Below are 23,513 nucleotides of genomic sequence, written 5' to 3'. Positions count from 1 at the left end.
TTTAACGAACGTTTAGGGCATTTTAAAATGTTAACTTAACGAAGTTTTTAAATGATTTTATTTGAAGGAAAAAGAAACATCACAGTAATAATAACAGTCCTACGTTACATGTATATATTTTTCTTCTAGATGTTCCCACAAACAAGGATTTATTGATAACAAGGCAGAATTATATATATAAGATATATTTTGATTTCAGATCTGTTCTATACCTGGGCATCAACAAAGTCTGATAACACTGGACTTGGTAAAACACTCCTCCTGGAAACTTTTCCATTGGGAGACGGATTCTTCATTACATCGATTAAGTCTTTAATGTGAATGACTTCATCTGGAGATTTCTGAAAAAGAAATTTAATCTAAAAACAAGATTCAGTATAAAACAACGAAATTGATTTCCTTTAAGTAGAATATACATTTGTAGTTCTATTACAACCCCAGAATCAGATTGTTGTAAGATCAGAATATGGGAGTTAACAGTTTCGCTAAAGGCCAAAATTTCCTATACAAACACAGACCATTTTAGCCCTGTACATACTCATGACAGAGGTTATTTTGTCTAAACTTTATGTATTCTATATCCATATGACCAAGGCTTAACAGTAGTAAAGTTTCATGGCCATTACCATCACTACTTTGGGAAATATTTTGTTTCCTTGTGTGATATGAAGCTGGACGTGTTTGATGCTCGTTAGTTGTCTGTTGGTTCTGTAGTGTGATATGAAGCTGGACGTGTTTGATGCTCGTAAGTATACCTGGTGGTTCTGTTGTGTGATATGAAGCTGGACGTGTTTGATGTTTGTTAGATTGTCTGTTAGTTCCGTTGTGTGATATGAAGCTGGACGTGTTTGATGCTTGTTAGTATTGTCTGTTGGTTCCGTTGTGTGATATGAAGCTGGACGTGTTTGATGCTCGTTAGTTTGTCTGTTGGGTCCGTTGTGTGATATGAAGCTGGACGTGTTTGATGCTCGTTAGTTTGTCTGTTGGTTCCGTTGTGTGATATGAAGCTGGACGTGTTTGATGCTCGTTAGTTTGTCTGTTGGGTCCGTTGTGTGATATGAAGCTGGACGTGTTTGATGCTCGTTAGTTTGCCTGTTGGGTCCGTTGTGCGATATGAAGCTGGACGTGTTTGATGCTCGTTAGTTTGCCTGTTGGTTCCGTTGTGTGATATGAAGCTGGACGTGCCTGATGCTCGTTAAGTTGTCTGTTGGTTCCGTTGTATGATATGAAGCTGGTCGTATTTGATGCTCGTTAGTTTGTCTGTTGGTTCCGTTGTGTGATATGAAGCTGGACGTATTTGATGCTCGTTAGTTTGTCTGTTGGTTCCGTTGAGTGATATGAAGCTGGACGTATTTGATGCTCGTTAGTTTGTCTGTTGGGTCCGTTGTGTGATATGAAGCTGGATGTATTTGATGCTCGTTAGTTTGTCTGTTGGTTCCGTTGTGTGATATGAAGCTGGACGTATTTGATGCTCGTTAGTTTGTCTGTTGGGTCCGTTGTGTGATATGAAGCTGGACGTGTTTGATGCTTGTTAGTTTGTCTGTTGGTTCCGTTGTTGTATACCTAGTTCTCATCTGAGAACGTGACACTACTTACTTGGATGGAACAAGGTTTACGGTGTCGTCGATGAAGCAGAAGACGCTTACTCTTCCAGAACCTATGGACTAATGGATTTGTCATGAGTCTTAATGTAAATCTTTTATTTTGTTAATTTTGAAGTTGAAGTCGATTTTGTTGACATGTTGGTATCTTTTCTGTCCGTAATGTAGACAGTGATATGTAGGTTATCAAGGTTATCATTCTCCCACACATAACACTTCCTTTCACCAACAGGTGTCCAGCACTTACATCGTGACTTACGAGACGAACTACGAAATAACAACAACATCGAAGAAAAGAGAGTTGTAAGACGAATATCAGTTTATTATAGATGTACAAGTAGCAGTTGTTGTGTTGTTTTCTGTCAGTAAAAACTGACGAGTGAGTCAGTATAAAATTTGGATGTAGCCTGCTCGTAATACATCAATTTCATGACGAAAACCAGATTTAAGGATACACGTGAATATTATTAAAATAATTCTTTTCATATTTTGAAACCAATTCCCAAACATTTCTATTTCAAAGCATAATGTCTCGGAATATTCAGAATGTTGTTAATTATAAGATTTTCTACGATATCTTATGTTTTCAAACTTTACATTCTACTTTTATATTTTAATGGCGATTGGCGACAGTCAAATCAAATTAAAAACTGCAGTCTGAGATTATGTTTGCTTACCATTCCAGTATTATTATAATATGTTTTGATAAAAAGAAATTCGCTGGAAATAAAGATAGCCTTGAAAATAAACAAGAATTGTTAATATTAACGAAAACATTAAGAGAAATAAACCAAAATGAATATTTCTCACCACAGATATTCTGACTGCTGTACCGGTAAAAGAAGTGGAGCAATGTACTGTTTTAGATTACTTTCTGCCATTTTTAAAAAAAACCCACCAGAACAACAGTTGACGTTTAGAAGGTTTTGACGTCTGATTTGTAAACAACCTTAATCCTGTAAACTTAATTAATTTGACGTCATGAAATTAATCATCTTTAAATAGACAACATATAAAAACTCTTTTCTGATCGTACTCACATACTACGTTAAATCCGATAACTACAAAACCTTTACGTTTACAGGCGATTGTATACAATATTACAGGCTATAGGAAGCACAGGGTTAGATACTGATATAGACGGGTCATCCATGGACTTCCTTAGGTTTTTGTTATTTTGATTATATCAACAGTGTAAAAGGATATGATACTTCCCCGGTTTTAATTCAAACAACTCGTCATTATAGGAATTTCATTTATATTTCACGTGTCGTTAAAAACGGAAAAACGGTTAATCTTTCGGAACGATTTTTTTACTTAATTACGGTATAATTTAGCTTTAGTCCGCACTACCTCGCCACGAATTTGATTTGAAATCCACTGACAAAAAAACAAATGGAAAATACTAACATGTCAACATAATCATAATCCAAACTCGAACTCAATAAAACTAGGGCAAAACATGACCAAAAGAAAGATTTACACGAAGACTCCAGAAAAAGTACAAAGAGAATAAGACCAGATGTTCTGGAAGAGAAAGCGTCTTCTGTTCATCAACGACATCCGCGATGTAAACTTTGGCCAATCAGGTACATGTAAGTAATGTCACGTTCTCAAATGGATAACAAGGTATACAACAACGGAACCAACAGGTAAACTGACGAGCTTCAAACACATCCAGCTTCATATCACACAAGGATGTTTTTATTATATTAGTCTACTGATAATCATACATCATCAAATCTTAGATCAAGATATTTGTTAAAAATCAAATCGATACATTATTGTGATATATGTATGTAAAAGCTTCGAAATTAGATTTTTTTTTAAATCAACACTTTGTATATGACTCATTAAATTAAATATTTTTTTACCATAACTTAGATTCGTTTTCAATGGTGAAAACGCATTTCCTTCAAAAGGAATCTTAATATTTTAACATTTTCTATTTTAACATAAATGAACCGTTAACACAGTCTAATATTGTAAATATATTGTACCAGTATTAGACTATAACAATACCTCCACGTTCAGGAAAAGATCCTCTAGTTTGTTTATCCTATCGATCTGATAGATGGACAGAGCGATGAAAGCTGCGAGGTGAGTGAGGAAGATACAGAAAATGGCGATGAAGACGGTGTGAGAATTTCCGTCTTTCATTTTTTTTAGTGGTTGGTGTGACGCCCTTGGACACGTTCCCGGCCTCTACATGTGTAATCTGTACATTGTCTATGAATGGAATACCGCACTACTGACCTCAGACTACCGTAAATACACTAAACGAAACACCAACGTTACGTCACATATCACCTTCTTAAATCTGCAATAAAACTAGTAAAACTTTAACATCATAAAGTTATTGTCGCAGTATTCATACTATATTCCCAGTTGTGTAAATAAGACGCACGAGCGAATAGCACATTTCGGTTCAAAGGTCGTAACCCCCACGACCCCGCCAAATAGTACATTTTAATACAAAGTACAGTACAAAAACAAAAGACACAGAAGGTAATAGAGGGGGAACTGGTGAAAAGAAGAGGATGCCAAAATTTGAAGCTTGGGGAATTTTTACCTTTTACTATGTACAATTATTAACGTAATGCTCCTCTCTCTCATCACCGACTGTATCCAAAGCTGCAATACCCTTTCAATGTATTATCAGTTTCACAGAAATATAGATAACATATGGACAATCAAATTTTATTCGGAAATAGCATTTCTGAATCCATATTTGACAGTGGAAGGTGCACCTACGTTCTAGTCTTCAAGAGTTACTTCCCTTCGTTTACCTGGTCGATCGATAATGGTGTACCCAGCGCCTTTATGTTAATTGTAACTCTTCTTTGCAGAAGGTGCAATACTGAATGGTGGATCAAAGGGGAAAATATGAACGTTTAGAGAATTCTTCATCAAGTTAAATAATTATTCTTATTGCTGTCTGAACAGAACGCACTCGCAAGGTAAGAGCTTATATGTAAACTTTCTAGCGTGTGCATTGGAAGCAAAATTAGGCATCATTATCCGAGATCTAGAGATACGCCATCTTGACTTCGCTTTTGACGTCATCATCTGATGTCTAGATGTGTGGCCGTTCGGCTTTTGTAGTGACGTCATAATGTTTTTGCCCGGCTGTATTTAATACTGCGTAGCTTTATATAGTCGTTTGAATAGATACAACCGAAGTGAAAGCCATTAATTGTCGGCGGGGAAAACATTTTGGAGATTTATGGAGGGCAACAATACGACTGTACTCGTTACATGTCGGCTGATTCCGTAACATGGTCGCTGTATAAAAAGTTTCCTTTTGACATACTTTGCAACCGTTTTAATCAATTTTTATTAAGAGTTATGAAATAGCAGACCATTAAGAACTGGTATTTTTCTATTCCACGTGTAAATTTAACACCTTTTATAAAGCATGTATCTCGGTCTGTAATATTACACGAGATCTGATGATTCTCCGCAGTATATACGGTAGCGTTTATCTTTCACGAAGATAAGACTACATGATGTCACGTGGTCCTTACATTCACCACAATAATCGCGTCAGACAATGGAGTGTGATCTACTATTGATAATATACAATAATGATCTATTGATGAGGTCGATACCTGGTTTATAAACCTAACAAAGGCCGAGGTTGCTCTTTTTTCAGTTTGATAAAATCGAAATTATAATGTTATAATAGTTTCATTTTGAAATGATCGTTTTATTTTCAGTTGATGAAATGAATTTTTCTTTAAGAAGAGTTCTTCCTTTTTGTAATAGACATTCCTTACAGACTTTAATGCTGTTGACGTACTGTGTGTGGTGTTATTCGATCCCATGTCATCGAGAGTACCGGATTTGTCGTCATGAGTAACAACGGCAAATCGGACGTATGTCAGTTCTGTTGTTGTCAAGCAGTGTCAAGATCGACAAAGCGTTTTCCATGACGTCGTCGATTAATTTTTAGAAGTACACAGTCAAACGGACAACACGTGGTACAAACTAACATTTTATAATGAATTTTAGTATCATTACAAGAACAGGCACATTGGATCTGTCACATATTCCACATTCCGCTATCATTCCAAAAGGCACAATGGGTTTGTATCTTAAGCCATCTGTACCACATCCTGTAATCATTAGAAAAGACACAAAGGGCATGTATCATCATTCACCTGTTCCACATCCCACGATCATTACAAAAGGCACAATGGGCTTGCATCTTAAGCCATCTGTACCACGTCCTGTAATCATTAGAAAAGACACAAAGGGCGTGTATCATCAGTCACCTATTCCACATCCCACGATCATTACAAAAGGCACCATGGACATCTTAAGCGATTTGCTCCACATCTTATGAAGAGAAGTCCCAGTCTGTAGAGCTCATTCTATCAAACTCCATGTTTATCTGAAAGTAAATAACCAGTCTACAGATATGAACGACGATTATTCAATAGAAATCAATGATTCATATCAACAAAATCTTGAAAGTCACCCCCACCCCCGTGTAAACTTAAACAAACAGTGTATGTAGAAGAAAATCTTATCTCTCAAATCTTTGTATCACGAATCAACTTTATCCATGCCAAATAAGTATAATGAAATATCTACTGATATTAAACATTTTTTAAAGATGGCCCCTTCACTGTATTATACTGATCTCCCAGAGTTACTGCCCTTCACTGTACTATACTGATCTCCCAGAGTTACTGCCCTTCACTGTACTGTATAAAGGATATTTAATAGTGTCTTCAGTAATAACAAATCGCATTCGTGAAAGATACCAAAATATTAGTCACACTAGTTAAATATATTTGTTATTGCTGAAGACACTTTTAAATATTCTGTTTATTACATTTTCATCGTAAAAATAAACAAAAACAATGGCAAACTTACGATAACTATAAAATGGGTAAGTTGACCATGCTTTTTCCAGACACTACTCACTCATTATACAACGATGTTGTGCGCGGCAAAAAATAGTCCATTTTACGAAAATTAGTAAAATATACAGACTCATAAATAAATCATAATGAATGTTTATTTGTGTTTGGACATGGATTTTGTAATTTATTCATGTCACTTATACACAATAAAATGGTTTAAACGTTAACTGAAAAAATAAAAAACGATGTTTGATAAATTCTTCAGCGCATGAAAAAGATTTGTATCGGGCTCTCTGATTGGTCAATCCTCAAAGTGATATTTTTCAAATATATAAAAAAGTGATATTTTTCACTAGTGAAAAATCTAACTTTTATCAGTTTGAGATATCCTTATATTTCACTGCTAAAAATATAATAAACTGATCTCCCAGAGTTACTGCCCTTTGTTTCACTGTCAGATGGTACAGTGATCAGCTGTAAGAGCCGAGAATGACACTCACTAAACAGTTTTATTTCATTATGTAATGAAACGATTAAAAACACGGTGTATATGTATAACGCGTGCAATTACGAGCTTTGATAAGAATTTTCCCAAAAAAAAAATTATATAGGATAACCTCCCTGCTTGTTACCCTTGTAAATATCGGCTTCAATATACAATACATCTACAGATATCTTCTCAATGTCTCTTCAGCTCCATCAGTTGAGTGTGAGACTTATCAACGAGAGGTCCAGGGTTCGAATTCTGGCGGAGGCATTGAGATTAATTATGACCAATGTATACATGTTTGTTATAGTTGAACTCATGATAATAGCCGAAATCATATTTATCAGTCTCGTTCTGCAGTGTTAAGTCTTCGTTTACTTGGAAATCTCTTCTGTTTTACTATAACAAGACAACTGTTTAACGGTTCAAAGTTTTGTTACAGTTTGTTATATCGTTTTTTTCTTGATATAGATCCAAAAATATAATATTGACGCAAAATGCACATGCTAAGGGAGGTAATTCTTCTATACTTGCACTGACACCATATATCACAAACGCGGTGACAAATTAGAACTCTCGTTGCTTGGCAACGTTAGTGTCTTCCAGTCATCCCCTCAGCTTCTCAGCAGTTGTGGAAAAAACACTATTGTAGAAAATCAGAGAGACGCTCTACTGTTGTAGAAAAATACAAAATTTCGAAAGATTGTACAAAAGACACACGTATACAGTTTGATACAGTAGTGTCAAATAATAAATTAAACTGCATCAAAACGGTTGTTTTGTCCTTCTAATACTCGTCAGTCATACTTAGGGCCTAAAGTTTGAGACCAAGGAGACGACTGAGGAAAATCCAAGGTCAAATTTAGACGCTGAGATGAATGTGAAAGCGAGGCTATTTAACGAGTCTATGTAGGTATCTACTTGCCGGCGAAATCTCGTCAACATTTTGTACATTTTACATGTGAGCCGTATCGATATTGTTTCTAACAGACAATATGCATGTCCTTTTCCTGACCTCGACTGACCTCTGACCCTGTAGTTTATGCATATCTTCCATTTAACATTTCACATATGCATACTATCAGTTACATTCCGAAGATAGTGCGAATAATGCCTGAAATGACACAAAGTACGATACACTTAATGACACACCGAATAACGCATGTAATGACACGTGGAATGATAAAGGGAATGACACATCGAATGAAACGTGGAATTACGGAAAGAATGACGCACATGAAATATTATATAAAATGACATATTGAATGACGCTCGGAATGGCACATGGAAAGTTACACTAACTGACAGTTCAAATAGGATAAATGACACTTAGCCTCACAAAAGTCTATCAGAGTTACTTCCCTTAGTTTCAGTATTGGTGCCGCTGAGCATGACATATTCCTGGTCAATTGTAGACTAATTGTTAATGTAACAGAGGTCATTATTTATTTGATAACATAGGATTCTAACCCGTGACATCTGGTTTTCTAGTCTAACGCTCAACCGATCGAGCTGAACAGTAGTTCGCTTTAGCCGAGTGTATACATGTATTTCGGCAGTATTTTCCCGGGGTTACAGAAATAATTCTTGTAGTGTCGATGGACAACATCAGACAAATATATATTCACTCCTGTAAACATTACCAAGATTTTATCGTGTTGTTCAATGGAACGTACGTAACATTCGTTATAAATAATTAAAGATTGCACGACATTAAACTGTAGCACAGTAAGTATCAAGTGCAGTATTAGTCATATCTGCGAGAGTTGTTGCCCTTTGTTTCACTCTGCTGGTAGGACATCGATAAGCTTGACAGTTGATCGGGGGCGAGAACAATTACAATACCACACTTTATATCGGGTCGTTTTTGTATTCAACAATCGTTTTTACCCTAACGTAACCAAACTTTGTCTCACAATATCAGCAAATATTGTGTTGATCTGGAAATCTTGTATCTATATATTATGTTTGGATTGGTATTTGTACGTGTGTGTGTACATAAACATTTTTACATGATTATACAGCACCTTTTCTTGAAAAAATCTCTCTGTGGATAGGAAAAAGCGAAAAAACAAAAAACAAACAAATAATAAAAAAAACAGAAAGTAATTAATAGGCCGATGACGCCGACTACTTACTGAGTTTTGTTAACAGAATGTTATATAACGCTATCGCTGTTATAATCAAACGAAAGCGATGTGGACCAGTTCATTGCTTACCTGAAGGAAATAAATAGTTTGGGCTATCCCATTCCTGGTTGACCCGCACGTGAATTGAAGGGAAAGCACGAGATTTACCCGAGACGCACTCTGCAGGACACGGGTATCTTGTACAGAAACAAGTTAAGGTAGGTCTCACATACTTACCCTAATAAGGCTAGGTTTTTAGTTTCTGGCTACACATTATTTTTATAACTTAACAGGTTGTGAAGGACCTTGGAAAACCGTGACTATGCTGATTTTATGAGTCTTCATTGTGTGTTACGACCGAGAACGTCCAATATAAATGTATTAATAATCCCTCCTGTTAATTTATCATAAACATGTTTTGATTATACAGGTTTTGCTTGAAGACTTTATCATATTTTTGGACATCGAACTTTGAAAATGGCGATCATCCTTAAAAAACAAAACCTGTGCTGATAGAGTATCAACAAATGTAGTTGATAAAATACATATGTTGGTCAGTTGATAATGACTATCTCCCCTTATTTTTAAAGATTTACCCGCACACCTGTCTTTAGTCCAGAGGATAGAAATTCAAGGATGATTTTATATCTTTGATATTTGAAATGGTAAGATTTTAGCAATATACACGATAAGCAGGGACTTCTTACTTTTTCTATGGTAAACAACAGGTCGTAAGGCACCTTGTTTTCATGTTATCTGTCTGTACTTCCTTTACTTTAAATCTATTTTATTGTCAAGAAAAAGACAATAAGACCGGGCACACGTTAGTACAATATCATTAACTCTACTGTGATACATATTTCAACTTTACAGAAATATTGGCTCAGCTGGTTAACATGTTTAGCGAACTTTATACAACTCAAAACCAGAGGACAAATGTGTGTCTGGTGTGTGTGAGAGAGAGAGAGAGAGGAGAGAGAGAGAGAGAGATGGGTGGAGGTGAGAATTGTACAAGTAATATGATTATTTCATGAACCAAACTTTCCGCTCATCTTTATAAGTCTGCACATTTCGAAAAACATCAAGACTGCTTTGTTATGTCAACTCAGTGATACCTGATAATAGACGATCTAGGTTAATTTCATGATCCATATTCAAACTTTGAACCAACTCTACACTCTGGTGTCTGTAATTAGGACATTCGGAAAAGAATTGACGGACATTGTCACAAGGAGATCCGCACATACAGACAGGGTTACCAACAATGTTAACTCTAAATAGATAATAACTAAGTGAACTATAGTAATACCTTAATTTTGTAGGAATAATGTTTAGTCTGCTTTCTCCGTATCCAAGGTAACTGGGATAGGATGTCTTTTGATGGTTCTAACTTGTATAGGAAATCACATTTCTAAAACACTTCAGTATAAATGTTGATTTTTTTTTTAGATTTTGCTATGATATCATGTATCCTGTCAATTTTGTCGTATTGGCATATCTGTACATCAAACACATCGCATCTTGATATATAAAATGTTACATTATTAACAGTAGAACTCCTCAGTGTACTGTATTAGACCCTGCTGACCTATAGTTACTGTCGGTCCCTTTTGCTTGACAGGTGTTCTGACCCGAGTGTACTCATACACGTTGTCGTCTTCAAGATTCGCCATATTTCAATGTCGCTAGACAGTGGGATAAGGGAGAGAGACAGAGATGGGGTACAAAGGTCTGGTGTTGTAGACAGTGGGAGAAGGGAGAGAGACAGATGGAGTAGAAAGGTCTGGTGTTGTAGACAGTGGGAGAAGGGAGAGAGACAGAGATGGAGTAGAAAGGTCTGGTGTTGTAGACAGTGGGAGAAGGGAGAGAGACAGAGATGGGGTCGACAGGTCTGGTGTTGTAGACAGTGGGAGAAGGGAGAGAGACAGATGGGGTCGACAGGTCTGGTGTTGTAGACAGTGGGAACAGAGAGACAGGTGGTGTTGTAGACAGGTAAGAAGTTGAGAGACAGATGGGAGAAAGAGACAGAGAGAGAGAGACAGATGGGGTACAGGTCTGGTGTTGTAGACAGTGGGAGAAGGGAGAGAGACAGATGGGGTGTAGAGTTGTGGTGTTTTTTAGAGTGTGTGATTTGAGAGAGAGAGAGATGGGGTTGACAGGTCTGGTGTTGTAGACAGTGGGAGAAGGGAGAGAGACAGATGGGGTAGACAGGTCTGGTGTTGTAGACAGTGGGAGAAGGGAGAGAGACAGAGATGGGGTCGACAGGTCTGGTGTTGTAGACAGTGGGAGAAGGGAGAGAGACAGAGATGGGGTCGACAGGTCTGGTGTTGTAGACAGTGGGAGAAGGGAGAGAGACAGAGATGGGGTCGACAGGTCTGGTGTTGTAGACAGTGGGAGAAGGGAGAGAGACAGACGACACGTGGGAGACAGTGGGAGAAGGGAGAGAGACAGATGGGGTCGACAGGTCTGGTGTTGTAGACAGTGGGAGACGGGCGAGAGAGACAGAGATGGGGTCGACAGGTCTGGTGTTGTAGACAGTGGGAGAAGGGAGAGAGACAGATGGGGTCGACAGGTCTGGTGTTGTAGACAGTGGGAGAAGGGAGAGAGACAGAGATGGGGTAGAAAGGTCTGGTGTTGTAGACAGTGGGAGAAGGGAGAGAGACAGATGGGGTTGACAGGTCTGGTGTTGTAGACAGTGGGAGAAGGGAGAGAGACAGATGGGGTCGACAGGTCTGGTGTTGTAGACAGTGGGAGAAGGGAGAGAGAGAGATGACAGGTCTGGTGTTGTAGAGTGGGAGAAGGGAGAGAGAGAGATGGGGTGGGTGTTGTAGACAGTGGGAGAAGGGAGAGAGACAGAGATGGGGTCTCTGGTGTTGTAGACAGTGGGAGAAGGGAGGGAGACAGAGATGGGGTCGACAGGTCTGGTGTTGTAGACAGTGGGAGAAGGGAGAGAGACAGATGGGGTCGACAGGTCTGGTGTTGTAGACAGTGGGAGAAGGGAGAGAGAGAGACAGAGACAGTGGGGAAGAGACAGAGATGGGGTTGAGGTCTGGTGTTGTAGACAGTGGGAGAAGGGAGAGAGACAGAGATGGGGTTGACAGGTCTGGTGTTGTAGACAGTGGGAGAAGGGAGAGAGACAGAGATGGGGTTGACAGGTCTGGTGTTGTAGACAGTGGGAGAAGGGAGAGAGACAGAGATGGGGTCGACAGGTCTGGTGTTGTAGACAGTGGGAGAAGGGAGAGAGACAGAGATGGGGTTGACAGGTTTGGTGTTGTAGACAGTGGGAGAAGGGAGAGAGACAGAGATGGGGTAGAAAGGTCTGGTGTTGTAGACAGTGGGAGAAGGGAGAGAGACAGATGGGGTAGAAAGGTCTGGTGTTGTAGACAGTGGGAGAAGGGAGAGAGACAGAGATGGGGTAGAAAGGTCTGGTGTTGTAGACAGTGGGAGAAGGGAGAGAGACAGATGGAGTAGAAAGGTCTGGTGTTGTAGACAGTGGGAGAAGGGAGAGAGACAGAGATGGGGTCGACAGGTCTGGTGTTGTAGACAGTGGGAGAAGGGAGAGAGACAGAGATGGGGTAGACAGGTCTGGTGTTGTAGACAGTGGGAGAAGGGAGAGAGACAGAGATGGGGTCGACAGGTCTGGTGTTGTAGACAGTGGGAGAAGGGAGAGAGACAGAGATGGGGTCGACAGGTCTGGTGTTGTAGACAGTGGGAGAAGGGAGAGAGACAGAGATGGGGTAGACAGGTTTGGTGTTGTAGACAGTGGGAGAAGGGAAAGAGACAGATGGGGTTGACAGGTCTGGTGTTGTAGACAGTGGGAGAAGGGAGAGAGACAGAGAGACAGTGGGAGATGGGAGAGAGACAGAGATGGGGTTGACAGGTCTGGTGTTGTAGACAGTGGGAGAAGGGAGAGAGACAGAGATGGGGTTGACAGGTCTGGTGTTGTAGACAGTGGGAGAAGGGAGAGAGACAGAGATGGGGTAGAAAGGTCTGGTGTTGTAGACAGTGGGAGAAGGGAGAGAGACAGAGATGGGGTCGACAGGTCTGGTGTTGTAGACAGTGGGAGAAGGGAGAGAGACAGATGGGGTCGACAGGTCTGGTGTTGTAGACAGTGGGAGAAGGGAGAGAGACAGATGGGGTTGACAGGTTTGGTGTTGTAGACAGTGGGAGAAGGGAGAGAGACAGATGGGGTCGACAGGTCTGGTGTTGTAGACAGTGGGAGAAGGGAGAGAGACAGAGATGGGGTCGACAGGTCTGGTGTTGTAGACAGTGGGAGAAGGGAGAGAGACAGAGATGGGGTTGACAGGTCTGGTGTTGTAGACAGTGGGGGAAGGGAGAGAGACAGAGATCGGGTAGAAAGGTCTGGTGTTGTAGACAGTGGGAGAAGGGAGAGAGACAGATGGGGTTGACAGATGGGGTCGACAGGTCTGGTGTTGTAGACAGTGGGAGAAGGGAGAGAGACAGAGAAGGGGTTGACAGGTCTGGTGTTGTAGACAGTGGGAGAAGGGAGAGAGACAGAGATGGGGTCGACAGGTCTGGTGTTGTAGACAGTGGGAGAAGGGAGAGAGACAGATGGGGTTGACAGGTCTGGTGTTGTAGACAGTGGGAGAAGGGAGAGAGACAGAGATGGGGTAGAAAGGTCTGGTGTTGTAGACAGTGGGAGAAGGGAGAGAGACAGAGATGGGGTTGACAGGTCTGGTGTTGTAGACAGTGGGAGAAGGGAGAGAGACAGATGGGGTCTACAGGTCTGGTGTTGTAGACAGTGGGAGAAGGGAGAGAGACAGATGGGGTCGACAGGTCTGGTGTTGTAGACAGTGGGAGAAGGGAGAGAGACAGAGATGGGGTACAGGTCTGGTGTTGTAGACAGTGGGAGAAGGGAGAGAGACAGAGATGGGGTAGAAAGGTCTAGTGTTGTAGACAGTGGGAGAAGGGAGAGAGACAGATGGGGTCGACAGGTCTGGTGTTGTAGACAGTGGGAGAAGGGAGAGAGACAGGTCTGGTGTTGTAGACAGTGGGAGAAGGGAGAGAGACAGAGATGGGGTAGAAAGGTCTGGTGTTGTAGACAGTGGGAGAAGGGAGAGAGACAGAGATGGGGTAGAAAGGTCTGGTGTTGTAGACAGTGGGAGAAGGGAGAGAGACAGATCGGGTTTTACAGTCATGCCGTTGTCTGGTGTTGTAGACAGTGGGAGAAGGGAGAGGTCGAGTGCCGATAATAATAAATAACAAAACAAGGTAACTTCTTAGGCGAGTAGAATGTGTTAATACTACAAAATATATATCTAGATGTTTTTGAATCACTGAGTCATCAAAAGCCAACTTTCTACTTTTGAATTTTCTCACACGAGATGTGGATGCGTGAAAAAATCCATTTTATTGAAAAAATGTGACATCAAAGGGTTTCTATATTTAGATAAACCATACACAGCCGACTGTACTTACGGACCTATCAAAACTCTATAAAATACATTGTATAATAAAACCTGTATCACACCATGGTTACTGATAGACGATATTATAACGTGTGTTGCGCATTCAACCAAAAAAGTGGTATTACCTCTGTTGAAACTTGGCGCGACGCAATCTTGGTAATTGTCCCCCCCCCCCTTTTCCCCCCACCCCCCACCAAACTCGCGTCCACCAAACCCGTTATACGCATGCGTGAGTTTTATCTCGGAGAGGTCTATAGTCAACATTGTTATACTAAATCACTTTTTTTCTGTAAATCTCTCTTTATTGGCCCAGATAGATGCAAGATTCAAGTCTCTTATGTAGGCCCAACTACACCTAAGTTTGGTTTGTAAGGTCACATATATTCTGCACAAGACTGGTTACAATAATATATTCGAGATATTTTCAAGCTGAAGCACGCAGGGAATCTTAATGTGAGAGAAAACTTGAGTACTGAAGAGAAATACAAAGAAAATTGTATGACAACATATCCCCGCTTGCTTATTCTTGATTTTGAATTCGATGTGAACTTTGAACTTTCTAGGACCGAACTTTGACATGAAAACTTTCCCTCTGTACTATTCTACCTGGGTATTAACCAATGAGCAGTAAGACACCGATATATCTTCATTCTGATACAGATGCTGATGGGGATGGTTACCTGATGATGAAGGACCTCCACGTCTTAATGAAGGTAAGTACGGAAAATCTGTATTATTTAGATCGAACAAAATAATAATCGAATAATTCCGATGATTTTACGGCGTTTGGCCTTGTTAACGACAGAAAGTCATAGACTACACGGGCTGGCAGGAGACATCACCGGCCGCCACAGAACTGTACGAGGTCCATGTGACATTCTTCGAAGTTCTTCATGAGAAAACTGGCGCCACGAAAGGTATATTGAAAACTTACAAAATGGCCTCCCATTAACTCTGTGTTATTCTGAATTGTATTATAAAATATGGTTACACGCTATATAAGAAGAAAGTAATGTCACGTAGTTTTGGCGCTTTATAAACCTTAGATACGTCACTATATTGGAATGATAACTCTCTAACACGTCCCTATATAGTAATGATAATTCTGTAACACGTCCCTATATAGTAATGATAACTAACTAACCCGTCCCTATATAGTAATAATTCTCTGACACGTCACTATATAGTAATGATAACTCTCCCGTCCCTATATAGTAATGATGACTTTCTAACAAGCCCCTATATAGTAATGATCTAACACGTCCCTATATAGTAATGATAACTAACACGTCCCTATATAGTAATGATAACTAACACGTCCCTATATAGTAATGATAACTCTCTAACACGTCCCTATATAGTAATTATAACTCTCCCGTCCCTATATAGTAATGATGACTTTCTAACAAGCCCCTATATAGTAATGATAACTAACACGTCCCTATATAGTAATGATAATTCTCTAACAAGTCCCTATATAGTAATGATAACTAACACGTCCCTATATAGTAATGATAATTCTGTAACACGTCCCTATATAGTAATGATAACTAACTAACCCGTCCCTATATAGTAATAATTCTCTGACACGTCACTATATAGTAATGATAACTCTCCCGTCCCTATATAGTAATGATGACTTTCTAACAAGCCCCTATATAGTAATGATAACTAACACGTCCCTATATAGTAATGATAACTAACACGTCCCTATATAGTAATGATAACTAACACGTCCCTATATAGTAATGATAACTCTCTAACCCGTCCCTATATAGTAATGATAACTCTCTAACACGTCCCTATATAGTAATGATAACTAACACGTCCCTATATAGTAATGATAACTAACACGTCCCTATATAGTAATGATAACTAACACGTCCCTATATAGTAATGATAACTCTCTAACACGTCCCTATATAGTAATTATAACTAACACGTCCCTATATAGTAATGATAACTCTCTAACACGTCCCTATATAGTAATGATGACTTTCTAACACGTCCCTACATAGTAATAATAACTAACCCGTCCCTATATAGTAATGATAACTAACCCGTCCCTATATAGTAATGATAACTCTCTAACCCGTCCCTATATAGTAATGATAACTAACACGTCCCTATATAGTAATGATAACTAACACGTCCCTATATAGTAATGATGACTTTCTAACCCGTCCCTATATAGTAATGATAACTCTCTAACCCGTCCCTGTATGAATGTTTATAGTAGAATCAGAAAGTCTATCTGTACACTGTTTGATCACATAACGAAATTTTAAATAGGCAGGAGTTACATTTTGTGTCTAATTAAATATCTCTATTCAGTTTTTTAATGAGATTTTTTTTTGTAATGATTTGTTACCCTGTTCTGTGTAAAAGTAAATGTCTTTGTTGTTACTTGTTTGTCAGAACATCCCTGAAATCACGCCACAATTTGTTATGTAATACTGTTTATCTACATGAAGTGTTATCAGAACTTTAACCCGCAAGTTTTTTTTTCTGTCTGATCACGATCATTGTCGTTAAATTACTCTACTTTACTAATGAATGGAAATAGCATGGACTTCTGCTTAATTATTGTAGCAGACAAGTTAACATGCCTCGTAAATGTAAGCTGTAGAGTATTATAGAAAGTTGATACCGACCCAACGTCAAAGTTCTGTAACACATGGGAGAGGTGAGAAGTCAAACACTCTGCAGACCATGATAAAACAGGTGCAAACACCTGTGTGACTTTGACAGCAGCAATGCACTGGTGTTTTACATATTTCGTTAGAAAATCTCGGTCGCCGGATATCTGTAATAAATGCATATACACGTGGGTTATCAACACATACGTATTTCGGTGACGCAGACAAGGTCAAACGTCATTCAATAAAACAGTACGTTCTCCTGACACAGTGTCTACATGAAAGCATTGTAGAAATAATGAATGCGTGGAGTGTCGGATCCAAACATGTAATAATGAAAGCTGTTGGTAATGTCTGGCGAGTAAAACTTACCATATTCTCTTAACATACATATCTTAATATATATGTCATAATATATTATTTATGTTGTAAAAACTCCGGATTGTAAGCCGGAATATTTACTATACTGCCTAGGAGAAGAGCTGATTTAAACAACAACAGTCTATTTCTCTGTCCATTTTGATCGTTGATCAAATGTTCCTTATAAATAGATGAATTGTAAAGTTAAATCTTTTACAAATGAATTGAAATATGATTTTTGTAACACTAATATTTTCTTTAACTATCTGTATAATACTGATGGTCATTCCCGATACTATATGCGAGTACAACTGTCTAAGACACGTGACCAGTATCATGACTAGCAACAGAGATCATTACCTACAGTAATTGTGACATGGTGGCCTTGTTCGCTTGGTTCCACCTGCGTCAACATATTTTGTCACGTGCGCCGGCTATGACCTCATTCAGGAGAGTTTTTTGACACGTTATATATATATTTATTTAGAAAAATTTGATTTTATAATGTCTTGCAGGGAATTACAAATTCCACTTGCTAATAATTTATACAATATGTTCCGGAGACGTAGCACTTTAAGTGAGTAATCAATGTTTTAACAGTGTCTTGTAAGCCATTTCTGGCTGAATATCACGTATGATTACATTTTTAGAATATATGCTTTAATTGATTCTTTTAAATCAGAAACTTTTTTATATCGATTGATTATCTATTATTAATTATAATTAATTATTGTAGGTAGCGTTTTGTTACAAAAACCTACATTCTCAACCCTTGGAATGCCAAATTTCACTACTGATGGATGTATCATAAATAATTTTTGCCATGTGTATTGTTTTATTATTTCATATATAACATGTAGCTACAGTATGGATGACCTATTTTAGTATACAATATATATTATAATTTATATATTTCGATATAAAGAGAGCTTGTTAGGTAGGGGCTGTCCCAATCACCTGTTCTCTAGATTACGATCTGTGATAAGTAAATCCCCGCAGCGATGCGGGTGCCCTATATTTGTCCGTCTGTCCGTCTGTCCGTCTGTACTTGTGTGTTTTTGCTTTCCGCACGATATCTTAATAAATGATCGTGATTTCGACACTTTATACTTGGTACATAAGTCCCTCGGTTCGATGTTCGCCAAATTCCGCGCATATTTAATGAGGCTGCTGCAATCTGATTGGCTGAATGTTTTACATGTCTGTCGGTTTCGCTTTCCGCGCGATATCTTGAGAAGCGTGTGTAATGATGGGATTTCGATGAAACATGTTATGATACTTGGTACATAACGTGTGTGTTTGCCAAATTCCGCGCATATTTAATGAGGCTGCTGCAATCTGATTGGCTGAATGTTTTACATGTCTATATATCTACACGTGTGTTTCGATGAAACTTGCTTATGATACTTGGTACACGTGTGTTCGATGTTTGCCGAACACCATTTACTGCTGCAATCTGATTGGCTGAGATGTTAGAATAGGTCACATTTGTTTCTTTAAGATGATACTTGTTATAACCTCACGTGTGTTACCCTGATGTTATAGACCTCATATATCTGTTCTGTATTTTCATTGGATTTTGATGAAAGTTGCTTTCAACACACGTGTGTATATTTCTTATGAAACTATCATAAGGGGTAGGTATTACGTGTTTTAGACAATGTCTAGTTCATGATATTGGATTTACCTGTGTTTAATGTATTGATGGCCTTTTGGCACTATGGTTTTATATTGTGTACTTTACATATGATGTAATTGTGATATATGACACTTTAATAAACAAATTTGTATTGTATATTGTATATAATTTAATTCCCTGGTTAAACCTCCAGATACACTGAGCATAGTCGAATCACAGAAGCAGTATATCATTTACAACTTACAATAGTGAAATGTACATGGTTTTGTTACAAATCACGTACATTTCATAAGCAAAACTGACTCCAGTGTTATTTTCATTACACTGTGTACTTTAATAGTTTGAAGAAAAAAATGTTCAGCTGTCGACACCCCAGTCTGTAAAGAAATCCTGAAGACTGATATTGTAAATCGTGTTGTACTGCTACTTGTGTGTTTTACGTAAGTTATAATTCATCGTGATGACACTTTATTGCGGTTAATCAGACCCGGATTTTGATATAGAACACGCGTGTGTTAGATGTTATAGACCACGCGGGTGTAGGATGATATAGACCACACGTGTGTAAGATGGTATAGACCACACGTGTGTTAGATGTTATAGACCACACGTGTGTTAGATGTTATATACCACACGTGTATTAGATGTTATATACTACACGTGTGTTAGATGTTATAGACCACACGTGTGTTAGATGTTATACACCACACGCGTGTTAGATGTTATAGGTCACATTTTTGTAAGATGTTATAGACCTCACGTGTGTTAGATGTTATAGACCTCACGTGTGTTAGATGTTATAGACCACACATGTTTTATATGTTATAGAACACACGTGTGTTAGATGATATAGACGACACGTGTTTTAGATGTTATAGACACGTTACACGTGACTGTATATGGCCTTTTGGCATCTTTTAATGGTTGTTAAGAAGTGCACTGATGTGCATTAAAATTCATAGTTTAATAACACATAATTGATGACGTATTCGCTGTAATACAAACTTGGTGACGTATACACTTTGAGAATACAAACTTGGTGACGTATACACTTTGAGAATACAAACATGGTGACGTATACACTTTTAGAATACAAACTTGGTGACGTATACACTTTTAGAATACAAACTTGGTAACGTATACACTTTAAGGGTATAAACTTTGTGACGTATTCACTTTTAGAATACAAACTTGGTAACGTATACACTTTAAGGGTATAAACTTGGTGACGTATACACTTTGAGAATACAAACTTGGTGACGTATACACTTTTAGAATACAAACTTGGTAACGTATACACTTTAAGGGTATAAACTTGGTGACGTATACACTTTTAGAATACAAACTTGGTAACGTATACTCTTTAAGGGTAGAAACTTGGTGACGTATACACTTTGAGAATACTTTGTTACATGTATGAAGAACAAGACAATGGTTGACCTTTCGTCGCGAAAGGAAACGAAAGGTAAAAATTATTACACTTTCAAGGAACTACATGAATACTTGGCCAAAATGAAAATGTTCACTGATCATTATTTTTTTCTCTAATCTAATTTAGACCGAATTGAGCTCAGTGATTGGATGGCGCTATGGGAGCATATGCTACCCGGATGTATGGGAATGCATAATTTCCCTATCTGGCTCCGCCTACTTCCGAAGTCACTGTTCCGGGTGATGGACACAAATGATGACGGGTATCTGTACACTGAAGAGATCCGGAAGTTTTACGAGTCGTTTGTGAAGATTCCTCCACAGGAAGCTGGTGATCTGGCAGAACAGGCATTCAACGAAATGACAGATGTGAGTTCTAACCCATTTCCGGTTCTATGAAGTGACCATGCATACCCACTTGCATGCTATTCTTTCAATTTTTATTCCAAATTTCACGCAAGACTGAAATTTCAATTTTGTGTGCGTGCGTGCTTGTGTGTGTGATGTGAGGGTGCGTATATGTGTGAGTGTGCGTGTGTGTGTGTGGGTGTGGGTGTGGGTGTGGGTGTGAGTGTGAGTGAGTGTGTGTGTGTGTGTGTGTGTGGGTGTGAGTGTGAGTGAGTGTGTGTGTGTGTGTGTGTGTGTGTGTGTGTGTGTGTGTGTGTGTGTGTGTGTGTGTGTGTGTGTGTGTGTGTGTGACCGCAAACCTATATGTGTGAGTGTGCCTGTGTGTGTGTGGGTGTGGGTGTGAAAACCAGTGTGAGTGTGTGTGTGTGTGTGTGTGTGTGTAATAGGTTACGTGTGTGCGCGTGCATGTATGTTAGAGTTTATATATGTGTGTGTGTGTGTGTGTGTGTGTGTGTGTGTGTGTGTGTGTGTGTGTGTGTGTGTGTGTGTGTGTGTGTGTGTGTGTGTGTGTGTGTGATGTCTTTTCCCAAAAGTAAAACTATTTTGTTGTGTTGCAGTTTGTGTTTTTAATGACTGCAAACCTATACAAATTTTTGCCATCATGACCTATCCTTTGAATAAGGAATGTTCAAATTAAAACCAGTGTACGTTATTTTGGTAAGTTTTCTGCTTTACATTCTTGTTATTTCTGGGCCACCGAAAGACGACGCCATAATTGAAGTCACACCGAAAATTCCCGTTAGAATCCCGCATGCCATTTGTTGTTACATTCCATTAAATCAATATATATCTATATTGATCAGATATCAGTGACATTCGATTTAGACACAAACCACAGAGTGTCAAGAGTATTTTAAACCTTATGTCTTTTCCCAAAAGTAAAACTATTTTGTTGTGTTGCAGTTTGGACAGTATCCCTTAACACTGGAAAGTTATGAACAAATTTTTGCCAATTTCCTTTTGGGAAGGACAAAATACGGGCCAGGTCGACATATATTTGGTTGTTTCAAGCATTCTGCTAAAGGGTATACTCTTATTTCTGGGCCACCGAAAGACGACGCCATAATTGAAGTCACACCGAAAATTCCCGTTAGAATCCCGCATGCCATTAGAACTCCGATGCGAACTTTCCGGAGGGAATAGTACTGAAAGTCACGTGATATCTACATTGTCATTGAGAGAATGACAAGGCAGCATTTAACTATCAACATTAATTTCGAGAATAAAGAACAACAGGAAATACGTGTCTTATAAAAACAAATCTCTAACACAGATACCTATATACTGATTAACACTGTACTGACTACGTGTCTTATACAGAATATCACTGATTAACACTTTACTGACTACGTGTCTTATACAGAATATCACTGATTAACACTGTACTGACTACGTGTCTTATACAGAATATCACTGATTAACACTGTACTGACTACGTGTCTTATACAGAATATCACTGATTAACACTGTACTGACTACGTGTCTTATACAGAATATCACTGATTAACACTGTACTGACTACGTGTCTTATACAGAATATCACTGATTAACACTGTACTGACTACGTGTCTTATACAGAATATCACTGATTAACACTGTACTGACTACGTGTCTTATACAGAATATCACTGATTAACACTGTACTGACTACGTGTCTTATACAGAATATCACTGATTAACACTTTACTGACTACGTGTCTTATACAGAATATCACTGATTAACACTGTACTGACTACGTGTCTTATACAGAATATCACTGATTAACACTGTACTGACTACGTGTCTTATACAGAATATCACTGATTAACACTTTACTGACTACGTGTCTTATACAGAATATCACTGATTAACACTGTACTGACTACGTGTCTTATACAGAATATCACTGATTAACACTGTACTGACTACGTGTCTTATACAGAATATCACTGATTAACACTGTACTGTCTACGTGTCTTATACAGAATATCACTGATTAACACTGTACTGACTACGTGTCTTATACAGAATATCACTGATTAACACTGTACTGACTACGTGTCTTATACAGAATATCACTGATTAAGACTTTACTGACTTTTCTTTTTCACATTTGACGAGAAATCAATCTATATCGTTATTGGTATAATACAATTTATATCTTGGTAAGGGAAATCACATAGATTGTAGTCATATTTCATTACATACTCATATATCTTAAGGATTACCCTCGTCAATCTTGCTCCAAATCCATTTTAGAAAATACACAGTATGGTTAGGTCTAGAATGAGATACATATGTTGTAGACCTATGTACTAGAATTTTGTTGTGTTGTCCCATTGTGATCAGTCGGTTCACAATGTTGTCAAATATTGTCACAAGTTAGTCTAGAAAATATCTCAGCTGGAAATCTTAATGTAGTTTATAAATGTGACTTGAAAAAAGTTGGAAGTTTTAAAATGACAAGATGTGGCTCTTTCCATTCAACATGTGGAAATGTGAAAACCGATGATGTTCTGTTGTGATCCTGGTTGAT

At 38.5% G+C, this 23,513-nt stretch overlaps 1 protein-coding gene across 1 annotated transcript; it reads left to right on the top strand.

Moving 5' to 3' along the window:
- The first annotated feature begins 12,127 nt into the window (after nt 1-12,127).
- LOC132561437 (uncharacterized) lies at nt 12,128-22,424 on the top strand. Its single transcript, XM_060226166.1, has 5 exons — nt 12,128-12,452; nt 15,181-15,233; nt 15,326-15,437; nt 20,717-20,958; nt 21,901-22,424. The coding sequence occupies exons 1-5, from the start codon at nt 12,128-12,130 to the stop codon at nt 22,138-22,140; spliced, it is 972 nt and encodes a 323-aa protein (XP_060082149.1). The 3' UTR covers nt 22,141-22,424.
- The last annotated feature ends 1,089 nt before the right edge of the window (nt 22,425-23,513 follow it).

The sequence above is a fragment of the Ylistrum balloti genome, unplaced genomic scaffold (assembly GCF_031769215.1).
Source record: "Ylistrum balloti isolate Yb309-2 unplaced genomic scaffold, AGI_CSIRO_Ybal_v1 Utg371210, whole genome shotgun sequence".
Lineage (NCBI taxonomy): Eukaryota > Metazoa > Mollusca > Bivalvia > Pectinida > Pectinidae > Ylistrum > Ylistrum balloti.
The sequence above is the reverse complement of the archived record's forward strand: the minus strand, read 5'-3'. Positions and strand labels throughout refer to the sequence as shown.

What these genes read in the sequence shown, in the direction of transcription:
- LOC132561437 (XM_060226166.1), top strand. Translation starts at nt 12,128, where the DNA reads ATGGGGTTGAGGTCTGGTGTTGTAGACAGTGGGAGAAGGGAGAGAGAC. An exon ending in GAAAACTGGCGCCACGAAAG is followed by an intron (nt 15,438 to 20,716) that starts GTATATTGAAAA and finishes AATCTAATTTAG; the next exon opens with ACCGAATTGAGCTCAGTGAT. An exon ending in CATTCAACGAAATGACAGAT is followed by an intron (nt 20,959 to 21,900) that starts GTGAGTTCTAAC and finishes GTTGTGTTGCAG; the next exon opens with TTTGGACAGTATCCCTTAAC.